This window comes from Triticum aestivum, chromosome 7B (assembly GCF_018294505.1).
Source record: "Triticum aestivum cultivar Chinese Spring chromosome 7B, IWGSC CS RefSeq v2.1, whole genome shotgun sequence".
Taxonomy (NCBI): domain Eukaryota; kingdom Viridiplantae; phylum Streptophyta; class Magnoliopsida; order Poales; family Poaceae; genus Triticum; species Triticum aestivum.
This window is the reverse complement of record NC_057813.1, coordinates 44,006,154-44,015,845: the sequence shown is the minus strand read 5'-3', so window position 1 is coordinate 44,015,845 and position 9,692 is coordinate 44,006,154. Positions and strand designations below refer to the sequence as shown.

Sequence of the window (9,692 nt, the reverse complement as noted above, 5' to 3'; positions counted from 1 at the left end):
GAACTAACGAAAGATTAGCAACAGTAATGGAGGTGACGTGGCATCATTAGCAGAGTTTTACTGTAGCATAATTATCGGGCGTTACATTTTGCCAACATGGCACTACCAATTGAAAATCATAAATAGCATTGCTACCGGCATGCCACTATATGTGCATCTTTCTGCTACGATTCTAAACTTGCATTCCATTTTCTGAACAATGAATGACCAACTGATGTGCTTACTGACATCAAGTCGATGATCTATTTTCTTCTGACATTGGCAGCCTCTGGCTTCTGCATTTGTGTCTTGGACTACCCATGTCTGCTCATTCTCGTAGGTGATCATCACCTCAGGGTCACTGGAACACGCACGCAGGAAATTTCTTGTTGCTACACCTATAGTGTATACCATGTGTACAGGAGCAACAATTTTATTAAAATTCACAAGTTTACTCTTTTTTTCTGGAATAGAAGTTCAGTTTTTTCGGCACATGCATGAAGAAACCTAACAAAGTGAAAGTGAGTTGTGGAGAAAGGGAGGAGACACTTGAGCTAAGAGAATACAAAGGTGTCCATACAGCCACATCTACCACAGAACAAATTAACCCAAAATGCAACATAAATAGGATCAAATTCTTTATTTTCACCAGATTCATCGCCTTATAGAAGTAAAGTCACCTTGTTTTATATCCTTAACGAATCGGCAAGTCACAAATTCTTTATTCCATGGGTATTGCGGCACCAAACCAAACTCACCTTGATCATATCCTTAACGAATCGACAACTCTTTCTCCTCGAGAGAAATGCTCAAGGTGCGCGACTAGGAAATCCTTGACCTTCATTTCCCTGTATCGCGCCGGTTGGTCCTCAGTCAACATCTGAGCTATCGGTCCAATCTCTCTTTCAGGATCCAGACCATAGAACACGGCCACTGACATCCTCTCTTTCTCAGAATTAGTCACAACCCTATGTACTGGTCCCTTGAAGATCCCGTTGGTCATTATCTGTGCAGGAGAGAAACTTGAGTGCATATATCTGTATTGACGCGAATATGGGAGAAATTTACTTGAGGTTCAGAGATGGCTACCTCCATTGTAACACCAACGTTGATCAGTAAGGTGTAGTTAGACGCAGATGGAACATTGTACCACGTTCCATCTCTGAGAAACTGCAGCCCAGCGACATCCTTGTCCATTAGAAGAACTGTAAGAGCATAGACATCAGAATGAGGTTTGATGCCCAAGACAAGATCAGGTCTTGGACATGGGGGATAGTAATTGAATCTAGCATAAGTGAGAGCCCTGTTGCTAAACTGGTTAACTAGGCAATCTTCATCGAGCTCCAATAGCTTGGCCACTGCCCGAAGGATGTCGTCTTTGATTCTCTTGCTCTTCGATGTGTACTCATGCAGGTCATCCCTGCAAATACCACCAGGGTAGTTCAGTTAAGCCAAGTCTGGTATACTGATGATGGTTTCTTTCATACAGTAATTATTTATGAAGTTTCTCCAGTTCAGGCTAGATCACTAGTGATATAAATAAGCAAATGAACTGACAGCTAAGACAGATCCATTTTAACACATGTATCACAGATAGATTACCTGAAAGATTTTGGATGTATGGGCCAATGGGCAAGGTTTCTCTCATCCTCTGGCTCCACTTTAAGATGCAGCCGATCGGACCAGTCCAGCCTTTGATCTTGAGTTTTCACCTGGTCAGTTCCATACCCTTCCATCTGGAAATGTTTCCCGCCTATTATGTTACTGTACTTTCTCTTCTCTTTGAGCGGCAGGCGGAAAAAATCCCTTGATGCGTTCATCACAGAATCCATGAGAGAGGTCTCCATTCCATGGTTAGAAACCTGGCCACACAGGGTGATGCGTGTTACAGAAATAGCAAGTACACTGTGAACCGAAAATGCAAAGGCCAAAGTAAAACTTAGGAACAGGAAACTCGAAAACGAAATCTTACCTTGAAGAATCCCCAGGTCTGCAGCGCTGACCGCAGCTTGGCGGCCTCCTCCGCATCGTTGGATGCGGACAGCAGGCCGAGATCGATTGTTGGAATGGGCTCCGGCATCTCGGTACCAGCCAGGTTCCCACCAAGCGGTTCTTGCTCTCTGAGCAAGTACTGCCTTGGTGGCTCCTGTATGCTGGCAGCCAGTTGCTGCACTGAACTAGGCAGCCTCCATGACTCGTCAGCCATTGGATTTCTTGGATGTTTCTTTGCTGATCCTGGTCTTGCTCTCCTTGGTGGTTGTGCTCTCTTGAAGAAAGAGGATGCAGTAAGCAAGATGAAGTTGTCTTTGTCTCAGTCCCGTCTCAGTCCACATGGTTATCGATGAATAGACCAGCCACCAACCACTGCAACTAACACCAAAAAGATCAGAAAGACGGCGACTACTCTTTTTTTCTCAAGAATACACCTAAAGCCAAAACAAGTTATATAATAAGACAAGTGAGTGGACAGAGATAACATGGCATTTGGTAGCAGTGGCATGCACTACTCTGTATTTGGCTACGCAGCCACACAAGTATATATATTTCACCGGTTTGTGCTTCTCACTAATTGGTGTGTGGGTCAAAGTGATGACTACATCCTAAACTACTCACTTGTGCACATAAAAATTGGCTCTATAGAAGTGGACAAAGGAGTCAGTAGTGGATCCAGCTGCGCGCTTGAAAGTCAAGATACCCATTTGCTTTGAAACAAACTATTTGCTTTCGCAAATCTATGCCCATAAAACTGCCAAAGCGATACAAGGGAACTTGCAAGACAAACAACAGTAGCAAGCAACCATGGCTTGTGAAGAACCATCAAAGATAGCCAACATACCATCGATTGTGCAAGAGCTGGTGACTTGCGTACAGGAGCCACCAAGCCAGTATGTGGTTCCTGAGCAAAACCGCCCAGACATTGCCTGTTCCGAGATGCCCGATCCGATCCCAATCATTGATCTCAGCCGTCTGCCTGCCCCCGGTAACAGCTCTGATGAGGTTGCCAAGATGCAGTCCGCCTTGGAGAACTGGGGCCTCTTCCTGGTAAGCTTGTCCTGCCTAACTCTTTGTGTTATTTTTAATCAGTTGAACAGAGTTGTGATCGATCTTTCTCTAGGCTGTCGGGCATGGAATAGAGCCAAGTTTTCTTGGTGAGGTGATGAAAATGACGAGAGAATTTTACAAGCTCCCACTGGAAGAGAAGCAGAAGTACTCAAACTTGGTTGATGGCCAGGAGTTCCGTATGGAAGGATACGGGAATGATATAGTCGTATCAGAGAAGCAGACCCTGGACTGGAGTGACCGGTTGTATCTTGTAGTGGAACCGGAGTCCCGGAGAATCTATAGCATGTGGCCCGCCCATCCTCCTTTCAGGTACACCCTCCGTTTCTTTTTAGTCTGCATTTAAGATTTGGTCAAAGTCAAACTTCGCAAAGTTTGACCAACTTTGTTTGAAAAAATATCAACATCTACGATACTAAAACTATAAGGTATGAAAATTAATTTCATGATACATCTAACAACATTGATTTCATATCGTGAATCTTGATACTTTTTTCTACAAACTTAGTCAAAGACATTAAAAAAAAACTTAGTCAAAGTTGACAAAGTTTGACTTTGACCAAATCTTATATGCGCACTAAAAAGAAACAGAGGGAGTACCTTCTAGAATTTTATCAGGAATCCATGATCAATATGCATGATTTAAAAAAAAGTCAACTGATGAATAGCAATTGAACGATTCTGATCATTCAGTTTTCTTCAGAGATATTCTGTGCGAGTACACAGTAAGGTGCAGGGAGATTGCCAGCCTTGTCCTCAGGCACCTGGCGAGGATGCTCAATTTACACGAGGACTACTTCGTCGAGATGATCGAAGAGGATGCCATCACATACGCTAGATTCAACTACTACCCTCACTGTCCCAAGCCGGACCAAGTCTTAGGCCTGAAACCCCACACTGATGCCACTGTGATCACCATTGTCTTTATCGATGATAGCGTCAGTGGGCTCCAGGTGCAGAAAAATGGTGTCTGGCACAAGGTGCCAATAGTTCCGAACGCATTACTTGTGAACACAGGAGATGCAATGGAGGTACGTATGTGCAGGAAGTTGCAAAAGTTGTTCAATCTTGTCATGTGAACAGTTAAGCTGAGCTCTATTTCATCTGATACATGCAGATACTTAGCAACGGGTTCTTCAAGAGCCCGGTTCACAGGGCTGTGACCAATGCAGAGAAAGATCGGGTGTCATTGGTTATATTCTATACTCCGGACCCGGAGAGAGAGATTGAGCCAGCGGCAGAGCTGGTGGATGAGAAGAGACCAATGCAGTACAGGAAGATAAAGACCAAGGACTATCTTGTAAAACTCTTTGAAACTTTTGCAGAAGGGACACTAGTCATCGACACAATGAAGATCTGAATGTAATTATGAAGTGCAAAAGACTGATGTGCGGTGTGGTGAAGTTTGTTCCAGCAGTCTGTTCTTACTTACAGAATTGGTTTATGTAATAGTGTCTGATTAGAATGTGCTATATATAGACAGTTTTGTGTCATTGTATGCCATCGGCAGGTCACTTCCTATCTCTTTCAGTTCAAGTGTTACCCCCTTGTTGTACATTATCTTGTACTGTGTTAAGTTTCTGCTTCAGATAGCTACTTCCAATCCTGTCTGTCTTCTTCCTTGTTTTTCTCCTATTATCACTGGCGACTGATAGCTAGTTTATTCATTGATGACCATGCTGATTAAAACAAAGTCAGCTTGTTAATCAAGAATTGGGTATGCCCCAGCAACAATAGTATAAACTACAGTGACCTGACAAAGGCACATTCTATTAACAGAGTGCAATAACCGAGGGGACAAACACAAACTACATCAGGCTAATCATTTCCAGCTAGCTAGTAGTGCAAATGAGGCTGTGAGAACCCAAGAGTTGACCATAGGATGAGAAAAGGCTTTCACACTGGATCATAGACTGAAACGGTTTCAGATAATCTGTCTGCCAGAGGTCTTCCATTGTCTCCAATTTTATACTATTAAATAAAGTAAAAAGACTCGTAAACCCGGTGTCAGTGATCTAATCTTGGTTCATCTGAACTCACCGAATATGCGTTTGCCAAAATGCATAGTTGAATTTTGCAGTTACGCACATTCTATCTTCCGGGCACCTCTAAAAACATGCAGAAAAATAGAATTAGTCTGCTACGGTGTGGTACTATCTACTACAGTATGATTTGGGGACAATCGGCTACCACGTTCTACAAAATTATCATTTGTGTCTCAGTTCTCATGGCAGGGGTTCAGATCTGAGAACATAGCAATGGAGAACCGGTAATACAATCGACCCGAGCAAACCTCTGTAGGTAGGTGCAATCGCAAATCCAACTCTGGTTCCGGGAGCCGGCTCGAGGGTAAGAAGGAAAGAGCACACGCATTCGCTTGCTTCTTTCTTACCTCCTGCATGTGCTATTTGCTTCTTACCTCGAGGCGATTCCCCGCATGGAGGCAGGCCGCGTTTCCTTGGCGAGTCCGGCGGGCCCTCCTCGGCCGGCTCCCGCTGGGATCTCGCATCCCCCGCCGCGGCTCGCCGGCTCCCGGCGACCCCTTAATTAGCCGCGCCGCGCCTGCGCAGGGCTTCGTTGCCGCCTGCGCGATTTCTCCGGCGGACCGCCCGTGGCTGTGTGCCGGCACACCAAAAATAGGGGTTGGAAATTGTCGCCCCACCACCCCCACTCGGGAGGAGAGAGCGGCAAGTGGATGGTACCTAAATGTTTTCGAAAATAATTGTTTTTCTGGACGAGATATTTGTTTACAAACTTAAAAAAAATAATCTGAATTTAATCTTTTTTTGCGGGTGAAATCTGAATTTAATCTACACACAGAGTAATAAAACAAGACAAATCTGTACATTTTTTTGCTTTCCTATGGGTAGACTGGATTTGGATTTAGCATTTTGTGGGATTGTAAACAAATATTTTGCTCCCCGAAAAAATAAAAATATTCTGTTGACACACACAAATACTCTCAGAAAAAATAACATGTAAGGGGTGATATCGATGCTTCGGCTAACTACTCCAAAAATCCAAACTGATGGAGAAAGACATGCAATTTTTCATGTAATATTGTTGCAGTCTAATTATGCTAGGGCCACGAGGATGATAGCTTCAATTGGAACACCATGTGTTATTTCCTTCCCTCTCAAGTGGTGGGAAAACATGATATTTCCTAAAGAAGACTTTGCATCAACGTGACACTAGTTTTTTTTTTCCTATTTTGCAGAGGTGTAGCTCCTGCAAGCGTTGTTTTGAAGAACAATTGTTGCTGCCCGGGTGTTGCCAATGTTGATATTGATGTATGCTACTGTGTACCATTGATTGTTCACGCATGACTTTTGGAGTTATGTCTTTTATCTTCCTTTTAAAATAAATTGGATGCGTGCATCAGGGATATCTCGACTAGTTCTTGACGTCGTATTGTGTAGATGCCTGACATACTTGGTACTTCCTCCGTCCAAAAATACTTGTCATCAAAATGGACAAAAAGGGATGTATCTAGAATTAAAATACATCTAGATACATCCCTTTTTATTCATTTTGATGACAAATATTTCCGTACGAAGGAAGTATCAACTTACCGAAAAAGGCTTTCGCCCCGCTTTATAAATAAAGCAAACCGTCACAGAGCATACAAACCCACACAAGTCCACACACACACCCAAGTCTCACGACAAAGTACATAGGTTCCGCTGAGGGCACAACCCAACAAGCCCAGAAGGAAAGAAAAAACAACAACATCATCACACAAGGCGCCTAATCAGGCTCCGGCGGAGGCGGCGGTGGCGGCGGCGACAGGCGGACGACCATCGATCGGATGTCGGCGATGAAGGCGGAGATGGCGTCACGGTCCGGGGGGCGGCTAAGCAGCCGCCAAAGCTGCAAGAAACCCGCAAATTTGTAGAGAGCGTCAGTAGCGCGACGAAGGGGAGCATGCTGGATCACAAGCTTATTGCGAACGGTCCACAACGTCCAGGCGAGAACCCCAACCTCAAGCCACCTAATGTGGCGAGAGGACGCGGGGGACGACTGGATTTCAGCAAATAGGTCCGGGAAGTTGGTGTGGCACCAACTACCGCCGACCACCTTACGAAAACAGCTCCAGAGAAATTGGGCGGAAACGCAGGAGAAGAAGATGTGGTTTGAGTCCTCAGGGACTCCACAGAGCGGGCAGATACCGGTGCCCGGGCCATTGCGCTTGCAGACCTCCACTCCAGATGGGACCCGGCCGCGAATCCACTGCCACATGAAGATGCGAATCTTCAGTGGTACGCGGACGGACCAAACCATCGATAAGGGGAGGGGGGCGGAGGAAGGGGCAATGGCCGAGTAAAGCGACTTGGTGGAGAACAGGCCCGACGGCTCCAGCCGCCACCGGACACGGTCCGACCTGCCATCCACCAACAGCTCGTGCAACGCGACGCAATCAAGCAACTCACGCCAGGCAGCGGATTCCGCCGGCCCAAAAGGGCAACGGAAAGCAAGGCGCCCCAGGTCAAGAAGAGCCCTATTGACCGAAATCATGGGGTCGACGGAGATAGAGAAGAGGGCGGGGAAGCGGGCCGCAAAGGGGGAGTCTCCGGCCCAACGATCAAACCAGAAGAGCGTCGAGAGGCCGGACCCCACCGAGATGGAGGTCCCAATGCGAAGCACCGGGAGAAGCTGAACAATAGACTGCCAGAACTGGGAGCCGTCCGATTTCTGGCAGAAGGCAAGTGGCTGGCCCCGCTGGTATTTATTCCGAATAATGTCGAGCCAGAGGCCGCCATGACCCTGGGCAATGCGCCAGAGCCAGCGGGAGAGAAGGGATATATTCATCCTCTTGGAGCACATGATGCCCAGGCCACCTTGCTCCCTGGGCTTGCAGATGTCAGGCCAACTGACCATGTGGTACTTCTGCTTATCATGCTCGCCAGCCCAGTAGAAGCGGGACTGGATCTTGGCGATCTCCTTGTGGAGAGACTCATGGAGGCTATAGAAGCTCATAAGGAACAGCAGGAGACTAGAGAGGGAAGAGTTGATGAGAATAGTCCGGGCCGCCTTAGATAGCCATCTTCCCTGCCAGGGCTCGCAACGGGACTGGAGCTTAGTAACTGCGGGCCTCAGGTCCGCGGCAGAGAGACGCGAGTCGCTAATGGGGGTCCCCAGGTAGGAGGTGGGGAAAGAGCCCAGGCGGCAATTAAGTCTGTTGGCGATGGCTATAAACTCAGAGGGGGAATATCCCATCACCATGACATCACTCTTATCAAAGTTGATCTTGAGGCCCGACATCTGTTGAAAGCAGAGCAGGAGGAACTTGAGGTTGGCGATGTCCCCCTCCGAGCCTTCGACCATGATGATCGTGTCGTCAGCATACTGAAGGATGGAGATCCCCGAGCCCCCAGAAAGGTGTGGGGTAATCCCACGGATGTGGCCAGCGGCTTTGGCCTTATCAAGGATGGAGGCCAGAGCGTCCACAACCATATTGAAGAGGAACGGGGAGAAGGGGTCGCCTTGGCGAACCCCACAAAGGGTAGGGAAGAAAGGACCAATCTCGCCGTTGATGTTGACCGCCGTGCGACCGCAAAAAACCATTTGCATGACTCTAGTGATCCATCGGTCATCGAAGCCCTTCCAAAGAAGGACTTCCCTGAGGAAGGTCCAGCTAGAGACCGTGTTCGTCTATCTTCAGGAAGATGGGCGACTCTCCTGGCGACCTTGCGGGCGGCTCCGCCGCGCCCTCCCCCTCGCTGCCGGCACCCTGCCTCGCCCCTCACTCCTCCGCGGCCCCGCTGCCGCCCTCTCCGGCGGCCACCCCCTCCGCCGCCGCGTCGCCGGACCGGTTTTGCTGGGCTGATTGCGCTGAGGATCCCCTGTTCCCCCCTCGTCATCCCCTGCCCCGGCTCCTCCCCCCTCCGGGCTCCGGCCATCTCCTCCCTGCCAACCTGGGGACTTAGCCCCCCACGTGAGGGGTTCGGCCCCCGGCAGGCGGGCGCCCCCTCCCCCCCTCGGCTCCCCTGAGCCCTCCTCGGGCTGTCGCCGCCCAAGGCGGGACTTTGGCCGGTCGGGCTTCGCGCCGCCGGCGCGGGCGTACCTAGGGCGTGGCTGGGCGCTCCGAGAGGGGCACCGCCCGCTCCTCCTGGCGCCACCCGGTGGTGGTGGCTCGGCCGCCGGGTCCCCCGCCCCCTCCTCCTCGCCGGCTCTCTCCCTCCCTCTCGCTCAAGGCGCGCCGCTCCGCCCCGTACCGGCCGTTTATTGCGCATTTCGAGACCTCCGGTCTCCGGGTGCGGGCTGTCCGGGGCGCCGTGGCCCCTCCTCCCTCCCAGGCTGGCACCGCGCCGGCGGCGGCGCTGGTGGCTGGCTCCGGTAGGGTTCCATCCCTCTCCCCCGAACCCTTTCTGAGCGTGGGCCGCTCCGCGTGGGCGGATGGGCTGCTGGGCCCTGGCCCGCCCCGGCTGCTGGACCCCCCGCACCGGCTGCTAGGCCCCCCGCGGCTCGCTTCGGGCCGGCCCGCCTCGATGCTCCCCGTCCGGCCCAGCCTGGACCGGCCAGCTCCTTGCCCTAGGCCCAGATCGGGGGAAACCCCCTCGATCTGGCTCCCGTGTGGATTTCCCCTGCCTCCTCCCTCCTGCGCCGCCCCACTCCCCTCCCGCCTCGCAACACCCGACTCCCTCTCCCCCCTC

General features: G+C 49.8%; 2 protein-coding genes across 2 annotated transcripts; one reads left to right on the top strand and one right to left on the bottom strand.

Moving 5' to 3' along the window:
• Positions 1-593: 593 nt before the first annotated feature.
• On the bottom strand, positions 594-3,043 carry LOC123159210 (codeine O-demethylase). The gene is made up of 5 exons (XM_044577040.1): positions 2,816-3,043; positions 1,952-2,349; positions 1,582-1,841; positions 1,069-1,399; positions 594-985 (listed from the first exon to the last, which is right to left on the bottom strand). Exons 2-5 carry the CDS (start codon positions 2,183-2,185, stop codon positions 743-745), a joined length of 1,068 nt encoding a protein of 355 aa, XP_044432975.1. The 5' UTR covers positions 2,186-2,349; positions 2,816-3,043; the 3' UTR covers positions 594-742.
• LOC123159209 (protein SRG1) lies at positions 2,525-4,426 on the top strand. Its single transcript, XM_044577039.1, has 4 exons — positions 2,525-3,021; positions 3,095-3,351; positions 3,743-4,070; positions 4,157-4,426. The coding sequence occupies exons 1-4, from the start codon at positions 2,779-2,781 to the stop codon at positions 4,397-4,399; spliced, it is 1,071 nt and encodes a 356-aa protein (XP_044432974.1). The 5' UTR covers positions 2,525-2,778; the 3' UTR covers positions 4,400-4,426.
• Positions 4,427-9,692: the final 5,266 nt, after the last annotated feature.

Coding starts and splice junctions, on each gene's coding strand:
- LOC123159210 (XM_044577040.1), bottom strand. CDS start 2,185: ATGGCTGACGAGTCATGGAGGCTGCCTAGTTCAGTGCAGCAACTGGCT. Junction 1,842..1,951: donor AGACCTGGGGATTCTTCAAG/GTAAGATTTCGT, acceptor CTGTGTGGCCAG/GTTTCTAACCATGGAATGGA. Junction 986..1,068: donor ACGTTGGTGTTACAATGGAG/GTAGCCATCTCT, acceptor TCTCCTGCACAG/ATAATGACCAACGGGATCTT.
- LOC123159209 (XM_044577039.1), top strand. CDS start 2,779: ATGGCTTGTGAAGAACCATCAAAGATAGCCAACATACCATCGATTGTG. Junction 3,352..3,742: donor CCCGCCCATCCTCCTTTCAG/GTACACCCTCCG, acceptor AGTTTTCTTCAG/AGATATTCTGTGCGAGTACA. Junction 4,071..4,156: donor ACACAGGAGATGCAATGGAG/GTACGTATGTGC, acceptor TGATACATGCAG/ATACTTAGCAACGGGTTCTT.